This window comes from Rosa chinensis, chromosome 5 (genome assembly GCF_002994745.2).
Source record: "Rosa chinensis cultivar Old Blush chromosome 5, RchiOBHm-V2, whole genome shotgun sequence".
Classification (NCBI taxonomy): domain Eukaryota; kingdom Viridiplantae; phylum Streptophyta; class Magnoliopsida; order Rosales; family Rosaceae; genus Rosa; species Rosa chinensis.
The window spans coordinates 63960183-63974050 of record NC_037092.1 but is presented as its reverse complement, the minus strand read 5'-3'; the positions used below and the strand labels follow the sequence as shown (position 1 = coordinate 63974050).

General features: G+C 40.6%; 1 protein-coding gene across 4 annotated transcripts; it reads right to left on the bottom strand.

Moving 5' to 3' along the window:
* Window positions 1-7302: 7302 nt before the first annotated feature.
* On the bottom strand, window positions 7303-12317 carry LOC112202231 (probable serine/threonine-protein kinase PBL28). 4 transcript variants are annotated; one of them, XM_024343178.2, is made up of 10 exons: window positions 11391-12314; window positions 11098-11266; window positions 10570-10702; window positions 9769-10127; window positions 9400-9635; window positions 9155-9281; window positions 9005-9076; window positions 8750-8927; window positions 7979-8111; window positions 7305-7757 (listed from the first exon to the last, which is right to left on the bottom strand). In XM_024343178.2, exons 2-10 carry the CDS (start codon window positions 11180-11182, stop codon window positions 7515-7517), a joined length of 1566 nt encoding a protein of 521 aa, XP_024198946.1. In that variant the 5' UTR covers window positions 11183-11266; window positions 11391-12314; the 3' UTR covers window positions 7305-7514. The 4 variants fall into 4 exon arrangements, 3 of the variants coding, with proteins under 3 accessions (XP_040375710.1, XP_024198946.1, XP_024198945.1); XM_024343177.2 differs by having other exon boundaries at window positions 12103-12314; XM_040519776.1 differs by having other exon boundaries at window positions 7303-7757; window positions 9769-10124; window positions 11098-12316.
* Between the last annotated feature and the right edge of the window lie 1551 nt (window positions 12318-13868).

The following is a 13868-nucleotide window of genomic DNA, read 5'->3' as shown; positions in this document are numbered from 1 at the left end:
TTCAGCAGCTTTGATACGTTCGAGCAAATTGCACCTCTAACCTGTTGGGTGAAAGGACCTAGACGGTTTTCGTAAGTGGTCAGGGGACGCCAGGTGTCCTGGTTCTCCGCTGCTTCGACCCTTGCTTGGAGGGCACTCAAAGTTGTGCTCATTTGTAAGAACAATGTCGTGTTTGGGTCGGTTACTGGGGGCTCAATTTAGGGTGGTGGTGGCATGTGCCTCAAATTCTCCGGGTACAAATCTACAGGTATGTGGATGATGCGTTGTTCCGTAACGGTGGATGTGGTCAGTCCGGTACCAGTTGCACCTGTAATCGGTGTGGTATTTAACTCTGTTGTGGTTACTTGTAAAGCTTTAGCGAGAGCTTGAGTGAGCGCCTCGTTATGCTGATGTCGTCGATCCAATGCCCGGGCGAGTACGGTATTCTCGTCCTCCAACTCCTGTAGCCGCTGCTATGAAAGGAGGTTAGTTTCTCTATGTAGTCTATGTTGTTCCCGATCGATCCGAGCCTGTTCCCTGAAGGCTATAATCTCAGCTCGCATGGCTTCCAGCTCTGACATCGGGGCTGTTGGATCGGGTAGTTGTGGATTGCTTGCATTCTGCGGGTCCAAGGATCCCAGACCATGTGTTGTCAATCCAACACTTGGCATCCCTGTTGATAAAGTGCCTAGGCTGAATACTAATGCTCGGGCAACATTTCAGCTCTCACCTCCTGTTTTTTCCAGCTCAGTCATGATTCGGGCCCTTTATCTGGAGCGCCAATGTTTCTGGTGCCTTTCTTCGGGTACCTCACACAGAATGCTATACCACCTAGGGTACCGATCCAACTCATGTATCCTGTATCAGTACAAAACATCAGAGGGATAAACCGTACTGGACGGCTTATACCTCTCCGATGCCAGAGTAAGGTACCGATATAGAAATGGACAGAGTAATAGTATCAGAAAGGAGTTATTACCTCTAAAAGGTGGTTGTATTAATCTTTAATACTCGAGCATGTGAAGAGTAATTCCCATATCCTCAATGTGGGACCCAGGTTATCTTGTAGTTTATATCCATTCTCCTGATGTGTACTCAGATGGCCTATGTTGGTTAGGTCCGAAGTCCTTGATGTCAAAGATGTTGTCCCTGATGAGTACCACCATGGTAGGTTGCGAACCTGGGCCATGGTGTGGTGGTTGGGCACTCCTTCGGGGCCCAGCCGATAGTGCCAAATATCTAATAGTATGTACAAGCTCTACGTTGGCATTCATCAACGGAGCGTGATGATGTCATCAGTCTCAATAATCTCACGCGCTACTGAATATGCAAATACACCATGAATGATTATGGAGTTTCTTTCCCACATCCCATGTACACTAGTGTAATTTATAGAGATCTCAACGTTCTCAAGGATAGGTTCAGACATTGAGGCGTCCCCCAATGATGTCTTTTGGACATAACCATAATCCGGACCACATTCTCATGGGACGGATTTTGAGTATCGATGATCAAATGATTTGTTTGTGCCTCATTTGCTCTCTTTCAAGGGTGAGTATCCTTCGAACCAATCAGTCTACCACAATTCCTTGCGGGACCTGCAGCCATAGACTCCACATCACTGCCAATATGGGCAGTGGCACCATCTCCTGGAACCTCAGGAGCGGCGTTACGTCCAGTATTTGGGATGTCAATCCTTGCATGCACGTTTGCAGTAGGTATGTGTGATCTCGTCACTTTGGCAACATCAGAAAACGCATCAGGCAGAGTATCTGCTACGTTCTGGAGCTCGATTATTCTTCGCACTTCAAGTTTGGACTGTGCGGTACGGGGATCGAGATGAGACATAGTGAGGACAGACTACGACAATTCATGTCGTTCCTGTTGAACATCTGTGTTCTTATCCCCCCTTAACGTCGGGAAGATTGTCTCATCAAAGTGACAATCCGCAAATCTAGCAGTAAAGAGATCGCCTGTCAAGGGTTCAAGGTAGCGGATGATAGTTAAAGATTCATATCCAACATAGATGCCCATTCGTCGTTGTGGACCCATCTTAGTACGCTGTGGCGGCGTAATAAGCTCATAAATGGCACACCCAAAAATACATAAGTGCGAGATATCAGGCTCGTACCCAGTCACTAGTTGTAACGCAGAATAAGGTTGAGTGATAGTGGGTCATAGCCAAATTAGCATCGCTTCGTGCTGTATTGCATATCCCCAAGCGGAAACAGAGAGATTAGTGCACATAACCAATGTCTGTGCTATCATCTATAGTCGTTTGATAGCGGCTTCCGTGAGACCATTTTGGGTATGAACATGGGGAACTGGATGCTCAACATCAATTCCCAGTGACATGCAATAGTCATCGAACATTTTTGATGTAAACTCCCCAACATTATCAAGTCGAATTGACTTAATTGGATGGTCAGGGTAATGAGCCCGTAGACGGATATTCTGGGCGAGGAGTTTAGCATAAGCAGCATTTCAAGTGGACAACAGCGCGACATGTGACTAGAGTGTCGACGCATCAACCAATACCATAAAATATTTAAAGGGTCAGCATGATGGTTGAATTGGTGCACAGATAGCCCCTTGGATTCTCTGTAAGAACGAAATGAGTATTTTGGGATCCTTTGCATAGGACGGTCTCGGTCCTAATTTCCCTAAGGAGCAGGCTTTGAAAAATGAGTGAGGGGCCTTAGAAGCAACCAATGAGGATTTTGGTTGGGCCTGAGCGTTTGTAGTGCTATTAGAAGCAAAATGTGTGACTACATCACCTATCATGGCATTAGGACCATGGAAAGTGGCATCCATAGCGTCTTGGCCATGGGGATGAACATCCATGGCGTCATGGCCATGGTTGGCGCCATCTATGGCATTGTCACGAGGGACATTCGCTGCCCTATGGCAGCGATGGATGGCGGAGGTGGTCACACTAAGTTAGGGAATCATTCTTTGATTCTCGCTTTGTCTCACTCTAAATATGGATGTCCATATGAAGTCTTTAATATATAGATCATCATATCACGACCAGGATGTCCTAGTCGGTAATGCCAAAGCTAATATGTGTCTGAATCCAAGAGATCTTCTCTTATCACATTATTGGATTCAATTGGTCTAATTGTAGTGACATAAAGTCCACTAGATTGACACATAAGCTTCTCTAAGATGCGCTTCCGTCTGCAATCATTAGAGGTAATGCAAAGGAACTCTTTTCCATTCTCATTATGCGTTTCTGCATGGAATCCGTTACTCTTATATCTTTAAAGTTCAATAAGGTTCAATTTGCCTTAGGAGTGTAGAGAGCTTCTGCGACATTAATCAAGGTGTCATTTGGCAATAGGAATTGGGCAATTCCATGTCCTTGAACTAACCCTGATGGCCCAGCCATCGTAGTCGCAGAGGAATATGTAGGCAACATCTCTAAGAATAATTGCCTATAGTGTAGAATGGTGTGCATAGTTGCACTATCCGCAAGACATTGTAGTTCTCCCGAATCCATTAGTAAAAGAAAAGCTCGTAATTAAAAAGGAGTCATAAAGAAAAGACTCAACTTTTATTAATAAGCCAAACGGAATTACATCATTGTTTCTTCGATAAATTTCAATTTAGTACGCTGTGGTTTGGGGGTAACATCATGTCAGTCCCTGCTCTTTCAATTTGATCAAATTGAAAGATCAGGGACTGACATGATGTTACCCCCAAACCACAGCGTACTAAACTGAAATTAATCCTTGTTTCTTTAACCAAAGAAAATCTAATCCAATAAACTAGCTAATGCAAAACAATGGCAGTCGTCTAACTTCTTTCGATAACTCCAACGCAAATGTGACCAGGTGAATAGAGAGATGTCAGTGAAGCAAGGCTCACTTAAGTACCACTAATCTCAAAACCTTCCTAGACATCACATTTACTTTGGGTGAGCCTACTTTGAAGAAAGACTAAACCATTGGCATCTACTACCAAAAATAATATGACAATTGCCTACATCTCTTGGAAAATAAAAGGACTTAATCAAAATTGCCAGTTTCTTTGCCCTTGAAGTCGTCCACCCTAAGAGCGAGATCGTCATCTTGATCATCTTACTCCACGTAATGTGCTTCTCCTGCTTCACGATACGCCTTGTATGCGTCTGCAACATTCTGCGATACTCTACATGCTTTGCCCCAATGTCCGGATGATCCACACCGAAGACAAACATCATTATAGTCACGCTCCCTTGATCAAGGCGCCTTTGGGGTGCAATTAGGATGGCCATTGTCCTTGGTGGCATCACCACCATGGTCGGAGGCTCTGCCTCTCTCTCTCTCTTCACACGTTGACCTCCACGGCCCTTTGCTCGCCTCTCTTGGTGGTTTCCTTCCTCTATAGGGCGAGTATATGGACCAGAAAGTCCAGAATTATCCCTATTTTTAGGGTTTCGCTCCTTGCGTTCTCCCTTGAAGGCGCAACTATAGTTAGACTTCAAAATAGACTTGGTTCCCACGGGTCTAGAGTTATAGTTCTTCACAAGAATATTGTCGTGCTTCTCAGCTACGTTCATGGCACCAATAAGCTCATGAAACCTTGTGATACGTCCTGCATTCACATCAATCCGATAATTCTTACCAATCATCAGTGCAGAGATAGGGAAGGTAGAGAGAGTCTTCTCAATTAACATCCTATCAGCGATGTTCTTTCTACATAACTTCATCAAAGACTTGATAAGAAGGGCTTCCGAGTTATAGTCAAGTACAGACTTGAAATCACATAAGCAGAGGCTATGCGATCTCATTTTTAAATCAGGAAGTAGGGAGTCACGAACATTGCCAAATCGCTGCTCAAGTTCCACCCATAGTTTTCTAGGGTCCTCTTCATTGAGGTATTCACTTTGGAGCACGTCATTCATGTGCCTTGTCATGAGAATTATTATGGCTTTAGCTTGGTTCGCTTCAAAAGTGGCAGCTTGCTCAACAGTGAGCACGTTCTGACTTGGCTCTTGGATGGTTTCTAGAATTCCATCAGCCTTAAGATGTTGGCGCAAATCACGGACCCACCGGTGGTATCCTGCACTTGTTGTCTCCAGTGAAACAAAGTTCAACTTGTTCATGTTACTCATCCTGAAAAAACAACAAATGATTAGGGTTAGTTTCGGAGCGAAAAAGGCTGCCACGAAAACAATAAAATTTCTGAGCGTAGTCGCTTATAAGAAATTTAGGGATTTCTTAGCGTAGTCACTTCCAAGAAATCCAATTCTAAGAGGGGTTTGGATTAGATTGAAACAACGATGTTTGTGGTTGATCATTTCTATTCAACAAACTCTAAGTTTGGAGGACTCTACAAGCTCCAAGCTTGGAGTGAGCACAAACCCCTACAGTTCGACTTTTGGTCTCCCCTATGAAGAAGAAGGGGGGTAGAAGAATGGAGGTTGCAAGTCCCCGAAAAAAAAAACAGAAGAGAAAAGAATAAAAAACTTCAAAAACGGGAACTTTTAGAAAAAAAATTACCTTGAAAAGTCGCCAGAATTTGACCTGAAAAGGTTGTCGGAGATGGCCAGAAAAAGCTGTTGAAGATGGCTGGAAAAAGCTGCCGGAGGTCGTCAGAAAAGTGGTTGGAAATGGCGGTAATCTGCGGTGGCCAGAGCTAGGATGGGCTATGAGAGGCTGTTGTAGGGGCTGTGCAGGACTGGCACGCAATTTGTCGGCAGGTGCTACGTAGGGGTCTTAGCAGGTGTCGATAGGTCTCGGCAGGGGATGCGCAGGGCTCTCGGCAGTTCTCGGCAGAGGGATGCGCAGGGCTCTCGGCAGATGTCGGCAGGGGCAGGGGCAGGCACAAGGGTGCGCAGGTCTCGGCAGATCTCGGTAGGTATGCAGGTGGCAGGCACAGGGTAGGGGCCGGTCAGGATTTTCCGATGTCCGATTCAAGTGGATTCCGGCCTGTTCTGGTGGTTCCGCCACCGGTTCTGGGCTCTTGGAGACTGGGGCTTCAATATGTGGGGCGGTGGATGCTAGAATTTGAGGGCTACCAAATTAGGATTTCAGGGTTAGGACTTCGTGCTGATAACTTGTTTTAGAGAAACGGTAATTGAGAGAAGATTGCTGTGTAAACTCATTGATAATAGGAGCCTCTTTATATAGAGGATTACAATGCATATAATCTGAATTGTATAAGGAAAGATAATCATACATTGAATAGATATCTCTAAGATTCTTCGAGATAATCTCTAATTAATAACCCTATTACTATTAGGTCAAGTAACCTAGAGTTTGGGCCAGACACAGAATAAAGATTTACTTGAACAAATATTTATTTATTCGGCCGGTTTTTTTTTCCTATCAGTTTAGAGGCTGAACCCGGTTCCGAACTGGAAAAGTCCAGTCTGGTTTAGAAAAATAACTTTTTCTGCCGTATTTCATCTCATTTGGTCGCCGAGCCGGTTTTGCACCTTTGGCTCGGTTTATGCCTAGCCTTATTTTTTAGTCTCTTAAATTTTGTCTTTTTGTAAAAATTTCAAAGATGAAGTAATGAATGTGGATTATAAACTAAGGAGTGCGAATTTCATTTAGCTTAAGATAGCAATGTCCGTAATAAACCAAGGCATTCACTGAATAAATGGTCCATGATTTTCATTAGAATGATGTCACCAAGCACACACGTATAGCAACAGTATGAGCATGAAGTCTAGCTGTACCATTCAGTTTATTTCTCACTAGCATCCAACCGCCACCAAAATGCCATTCTAATGGAAAACTAACGAACCAACTAGTTCATTTATAGTTTATACAATGCATTTAAGACCTTCATGAATGCCTTTCCAGGCCATAAGAGGACTTCTTGGCTTGAAAAAAGATATGGCGTCTCAAGTAATTAAGCTTGAACCACCACAGGTGGTCGAATTGGTAAAAGTTTATAGGTGTGGAACCCCACATTCGAGTCAAATCATGCTGATGTTGATTTGAGTTAAATCCCAATCTATTCTTGGTGGCCGGGTGAGGGAAGCGTTTTGACATGATTCCCCGGCACAGATTAGTCTTTGGACCTAGAAAGCCTTTAAGGAACTGTGTGATCTCTATTAAAAAAAGAAAGTAATTAAGCTTGAGAAGTATAACCCACCAATTCTTAGCTTTAGTGAGAACTTTCGAGCCTAACTTGGGAAGAGCAGCACTGTTGCTCTTATTCCTAAACCACCATTTTCTCGGGTAGTAAACAAAAGACCAAGTTATATGTGGAGTTCTGAGATCTCTCCCCCAGAAAATAGCTATGCATTACTCTGCTTTGAGATTGAAAAGAACATTGTGAAAACAGTTATGAGTTTTCCCAGCAAGTCAAAAGCTTTTCCCTGCATATTTACATATTTTAGAAATTGTGGTAAAACTTGTACATTAACCCCAAAAAGAGTCTTAAATAGCAGAGGCAGATAATCCCATCAATCTGTACCATTTTCATTGATTTATATACTTCAAGAATGCTTTTATATAATCTATTTCTCTTCTGTAACTACTTAAAAACCAATCAAATCTATAAAAGAATGAAAAGATGACTGTTACAGAGGGCACTCATTTGAAAAGTTCACTACCAAGAGTCACAGCACCTATCTCCTCGACTTCGATGTGAAAATGGCTAATTTCTTTCGCTTGAATCCGTTCGAGCACTTGAACAACAGTCTTCATGTGTGGTCTTTGTTCACTAGCCTCTATACACATCAATGCTAACTCCATCATCTGTTTTGTTGCAGCTTGCATTGTATAGTCTCCTAATGTTTTATCAACAAATCTGTCCAAATCCTCACAATCCTTCGCCTTCAATATGCATACACAAACTTGTAAGAACCGAAAGGTTTGAAAATAATTAAATAAAAGAACACATATAGCTGCACTTCACCTAGTTACTTTCTCTCCTTCACATTAATATTACATATGCAAATTGTAAAAATGTAATGCATCCAGTAGTATATGCATAAACTGAGACATATAGGTTGCCACTAATAGTGGCTATTATGAAAAGACTGCTGTAATATTACCTGCAATAATAAATTATCCCCCAAATTTAACTGGTTTCTGCCATTTGCTTCACGTCCGCTGATCAATTCCAGTAAGAAGACCCCAAAACTGTACACATCACCTCTTTCTGAAAATTTCTTCGATGAATCTAACCTTTAGGAAAAAGGATTAGATTAGTCATCAGTAACAAATTCAGCCATTAAACATAAAGTCTGTAGATATCTCTTTTTAGATGGATATTCAACTCAAAACTCAAAGTAATTTTGGTTTCAAGAACTTAGATTGTCACTAGCTATTCAATGTAGGTTTAGAAACTTAAGCAATAATAGCATAATAAAATCAAATGCTGACAGCTTAAGATCAACTGAGTGCCAATTAAGTAACATTATTGAACTCCATATAAGATCTGTTAGGGATGTGCAAATTTACAAAAAAAAGTGGAACAAGGAGAAGCTCATTAGATCCGAGGAGTATCCACATGAAATCACTTCCTGTAGTATCAGTATTAGAGTTATGCATTACTTAGATGGTGACTTGCAGTGAAGTGATCAAGATCAATGTTAGTGGAGGAGGACTAATCAAATCACTTGGCATGCGAAAATGACCTGCAAGAATCTTTGGTGAGTAAGCTAGTGGAGGAGGACTCTTACTCTTGTTTTCCTTGCAGGCCATTATTGCACATCAACTGATCTGGACCACTAGTAGAAATAACATTGCAGATACAGGGAGATGATATCTGCATTCTATCTTGTAGCACACAAAATTTAGTGGACTGAAGAGAGATTACATACTCTGGGTCAAGAAAGCAGTCTATGGCTGAAGATGATCCAGCATAGTGACCCTTATTTAGCAGTCTGGTTAATCCATAATCAGACACCTTGGGTGTAAAGTTATCATCCAAAAGAACATTGCTTGTCCTGAAATTCATGTGCAGGAGAGGAGGTACCAAACTATGAAGATGTGCAAGTCCTGGTGCAAAATGAAAGTATATTTTTATGCAGAAGAAAAATTAAGGCTTGCACTAGAAGTTGAACCAGCTGATGTACCTTTGGCTGCTCCCAAAGCAACCGATAACCTTTGCCATAAACCGAGCTTTCCATTAGGCAAACCTTCAGCATCTGCATAACTATATGGTCAGAGGGAATGATAGAGATAGAGGTGAGTGTGCATGAATGAATGAGTGAGTGAGAGAGTACCATATAGATGATTCCCAACATTTCCATTTGGAAGATAGTCATAGACAAGTAACTGTTGACTTGTATCTTGACAATAACCAATGAGCCTGAGAATATGCACGTGGTTCACACGAGCTATGTGCTTCACCTATATTTGATCGAGACAAAAGAAGATACTAAGAAGAACGCCCATCAAAAGAGGGTCTAGACACTGCCTCACAAAGAAAGTCAAGGTTGACTGAAGAAATGATTGCTGACTTGTTTACCTCTTGAAAAAAATACTGAGTCGGAGCATGTAGGCGTCTCTTGATAGCCACAATAGATCCATCTTGGAGCAATCCCTTGTAGACCAAACCAAATCTACCTTGGCCTATGATATTATTTTCATTGAAATTGCTAGTAGCTTGCTCTAGTTCCAATATTGACAGTTGCCTCAAGTTGTGTGTATCATATGGAGATAAAGCAACGGCGTAGGGGGATGTGTCCCCTCTTGTCCATTCAACTGAAAGAAGTGAAAAGAAAGAAGAAACTCATTTACTTAACTACACAGCAAGCTATATCACAGCCTTAACAGTGTGCAATTAATCATGTACAACTTAGAAACGAAGCCAAAAGAAAACCCATAGCTAACTTACCATGGGGGGATGGTGTAGAAGATGATGTATCAGATGTTCGCCTGACGACTCTTTTGACACGCGTCAAGTAGATGTAAACTAGTATCACTACAATAACCACAAGAAAAGCAGCAGCAACTCCACCAATGATGGCTGCAACTTTCTGTTTTGGTTTTTTATCACCAGCTTCTTGTACAGGTGTGAATGTTGGAACACTGCTGTCCCCATCAACTATGTCTGCTATCCTTCTGTTTCTTGGTTTATGGAGTTCTTTTTGTACATCAATTGAAGATTGTGACATGAAAAGGCTTGGAGCAAATGGTGCTAAGTTGACTCTGTTAGACCGCAGGGGAATTGAAGAGATACCAGGAAATGTGCCGCTGAGTGATAAAAAGATGAACAGAGTAAAAAAAACAAAAATTACTATGAATATAACCTACTTGTATTACACTTCTACGCCAAGTTAAATGGTACTTGTCTGAATATTATTCTTTGGTAATCATTTGAAGATGTCAGAAACTTCATATGTACCAAAACGAGAACTTTTGTATCCTCAGATACAATGTAGCGCACCACAACCTGCCTAAACCTTGTTCCAGGTAACTAGTAAAACATGATACATAAAATGGATTCTTGAAGTAAGAATCGGAATCACATGATTGAACATTACCACCAAAATATACAGGTCCTAAGGACTCAAGGAGCCTGTTCATAAAAACTAGCATCTATCACAAACCAGGTGAAGTTGGTAACACGTGTTACATCCAATGATGTTGATATTTAATGCAATACAATAACTTGAGAGAGAGAGAGAGAGCTTACAAAGGAACACAAGGGTCCTTCAGTTTATAATATTTGAGAAATGTCCATTGCTTTAGACACGGATATTTTCCAATCTGACCACCGGAGAGTTCAGGACTTCCAACCCTGCTCTTGAAGGTCAGTAAAGCTTCAGCTACAGGTTTCAGAAAAAGTAAAAAGAACAAAAAGTCAGTATTCTTCTACAGCAACTACAAACATAATCAAGGAAAGATAAATTACTACCCCAAAAACCTATAATTTTTGGCCAGCAAAATAAACTAGATAGGAATTGCTGCACTGGTCTTGAAAAGAAAATTACAATATAACTGTTCAAAAAGGGAAATCTAACGAGTATTCTAACCATACTCATACACTTGGAACCTCGTTGAATCTGGGAAACTCCAAACTTGTGGCTCTATAAGGCCCCAAATCCAAGACATTTTCAATCACCATGTACATATTCATAGCAACAACAATATGAAGAATGAGTTTGCTAATTATTGTGAACGCATTCTAATAAGTAGAGAGAGAGAGAGAAAGAGAGAGTACCGTATATTTTGTAACTTGTTCTGCTGGGTTGTAAAAGTTGAATGAGTATAAGCAGAGGCAACTGCTGCCACCAGAACAAGCGCATTGTCAATAAGCATCAACCCATTGAAGCTCCCCAGAACCAATATGGCATTAGACCCCCTTCTCAAATACCCTTGATGATTTCAAACTACACAAGATAGGAACCAAACAAATTAAAAATCAAGTATATATATCAAACAATTCAGATTCTTCTTGAGACTTGAATTTCAGAAAGGGCAAAAGAGAATGGGGATAAAAAGAGAAGGAAGAACCCCATAGAACCGACACAACAGGCTGTCTTTGTTGAAATTGACTTGTCCATCATTGGCCTTGTTTAACGGCTAAAATCCCCACAATTCCAAATTTGTAAGAAAAATCCAAGTCCAAATCCCAAGAGATTCCCTGGGAATCTCAAAGACTGAGCCTGAATCCCAGAATAATGAATGCCAGAACATCCACAGGAAATGAGTTTGAAACTGGTGAGGTCTCAAAACCCAGACACAGTAACTTTGTCAATCACCTACTTGTATTGTGAATCCCAAGTCTACTTTAACCACTAGTTTTACCCTTTTACCTTGAAAAAAGGTAACTTTTCTCATAGATATTTTACTTTTCTTGCTCAGAAAAGATCTAGGATTCTTAAAGAAAACAGCTTCGAATCTTGAAACTTATCTGGGTTTTTAATTATTTCTCAAGAAAAGTAGAACACCAGCACAACCACAGAGAAGACACAGAAAAAGTTTAGACAGACAGCTACCTACAGCTACAAGTTCTCATTACCCAGTCAAAGTTCTTAAATCCTAGAAATTGATTCAACACAGCTTCTAATGGTCCTGAGCTATACAATGTCAGAACTTGTATATATGCAAGTCTAGAGAGAGAGAGAGAGAGAGAGAGAGAGAGAATAAAGCTGAGCATGCCCTGCAAGAATGGAGCTTTTGAATTATGAAGAAAGCAGCTTTCCTGTTGGGGCTTTCAGCTTACCGAAGAGACTTGTTTTGTTGCACAGATTGTAGAGGACCCTTTTGCAGGTTGTTGGCATTGAAAACAAAGACTGGTTCCCAGAAGAAAGCAGCCAAAGACAAACACATAATAAATGGCGCATAAGATCTTCCTAGTAGGGTCCGGATGTTCCTATGACTCTCAAAAAAAAAAAAATAGTTGTCTTGAAATGCCCTTTTGATTTCTGACCTCTTCACATCCGGGTGTTGCCCTGTGGCCTATTCAATTATGAGTATCGGAGAATATTATAATTATTATTAGTTTTTACTTCTGGATTGTGAATTATTGTCTCAGTGCCAGTGCCATAAATCCCGTCTCAAAATCTTAAACTTTCCAAAAGTAATTTTGACAGCAAATTAGGTTCAAAAAAAGAATGTGAAGAATTTTTTTATAAATTTGTTTTACATACAAGATGATCGAGTTTCTGACATATTCTAGTCCCATCTCAATTCATTTTCGCTCACTGCATGAACTAACCTCAATCTCAACCCCAAGGGTTGAAAATAAAGAATATGAAGTAAGATTAATTGAGAGAGTATTCGGTGTATCAACGGACACTTACACCAACATAAATGGACTGCTAAATTACATCAACTCATCAAGTATATTTTTTTGTTATTAAAAAAAATTGCTTATAAATATCAACGGTTGAGATCTGCTGAATCCGTTGGTACATTTGCATCGCCGTTGCATTGAAGAATTTTTCAGATTAATAATGGTGACAAATATAGGGATTCTATGCTCCAACAACCTAATAATGGTTTTGCCAAATAAAACTACCTAATCATTGTTATGACTTTGCGCACCACAATGCAAAATATTAAAACAGAAACTTGTACATTATATATGGACAATGATTTAAACCTTCCACCAACAAACAAGCAATCATAAGCAATGAGTTCCTTGTCTTTTGTCTTTTTATTTTATTTTGGGTAATTCAGATCTAATCAATGAACTTCTTTTCAATCTTCTTCATGTATTTATTTCTCTGAATACCTCTCTTTCTTGTTACTTCTTCATGTTCTGTCAAGCTTGCCGCATTGTTATTTATTGATGCAGCAAATAGGGATTTACATGGGAAGTACTAGTGAGGAGGGAGGCTAGAGAGCTGGACTTTTGGGTACCAAGTCATTGTCTAAAATGGTCCAAAAAGTCTTATTAGGGACATTCACATGACACTGGCTGCGACCTTTGGGAGGGGTTCACATGCAAGCGCCTCTCCTCAAGTTGAGATGTTGAAAGATGAGGTATTTTGGTCTCAAGTGGGGACCATGTATGCTAGGAAACCCTTGTATTTTCTGGTCATAAAAGCTAAATGTTTGCGTCAATTCTACCAAAATAGTACAAAACCTTATTCAAGATCAATGTTGTAGCACCAACTTACAATCGCTATCTTGAGTAATTACACAATAAAGCATTCAAAAAAAAGGTATAAAGTATCGATTAGCTATGGGTTAAAGCTGAAAAATTGCTTTTGGAAAAGTATTACAAGCTAAAACCTGGGGTTTGTACCATGGGTTAAAGCTATCTTACCTTAGATCTCTCGACTAGAAGTTGATTCTGATTCTTCCGTTCTAGTTCATCTTCTTCAACAAGATGATGTTGAGCTTCACCGCACTTTGTTGGATTCAGAGTTTCCATAATCTACATGACCATCTTTCTAGCCTCACAGTTTACTGGAAATTTAATAACTTCATTGTTGTCCTCTTGAAGTTAGAAAATTATGTTTAGACTAGATGATTTGACGT

Bases quoted from the DNA above. Each gene is read 5' to 3' on its own strand.
- LOC112202231 (XM_024343178.2), bottom strand. From the start codon at position 11,182: ATGCGCTTGTTCTGGTGGCAGCAGTTGCCTCTGCTTATACTCATTCAA. The intron at 10,703-11,097 runs GTACTCTCTCTT...TGAAACCTGTAG, and splicing joins AACAAGTTACAAAATATACG to CTGAAGCTTTACTGACCTTC. The intron at 8,112-8,749 runs GTATGTAATCTC...TTTTTCCTAAAG, and splicing joins GACTGCTTTCTTGACCCAGA to GTTAGATTCATCGAAGAAAT.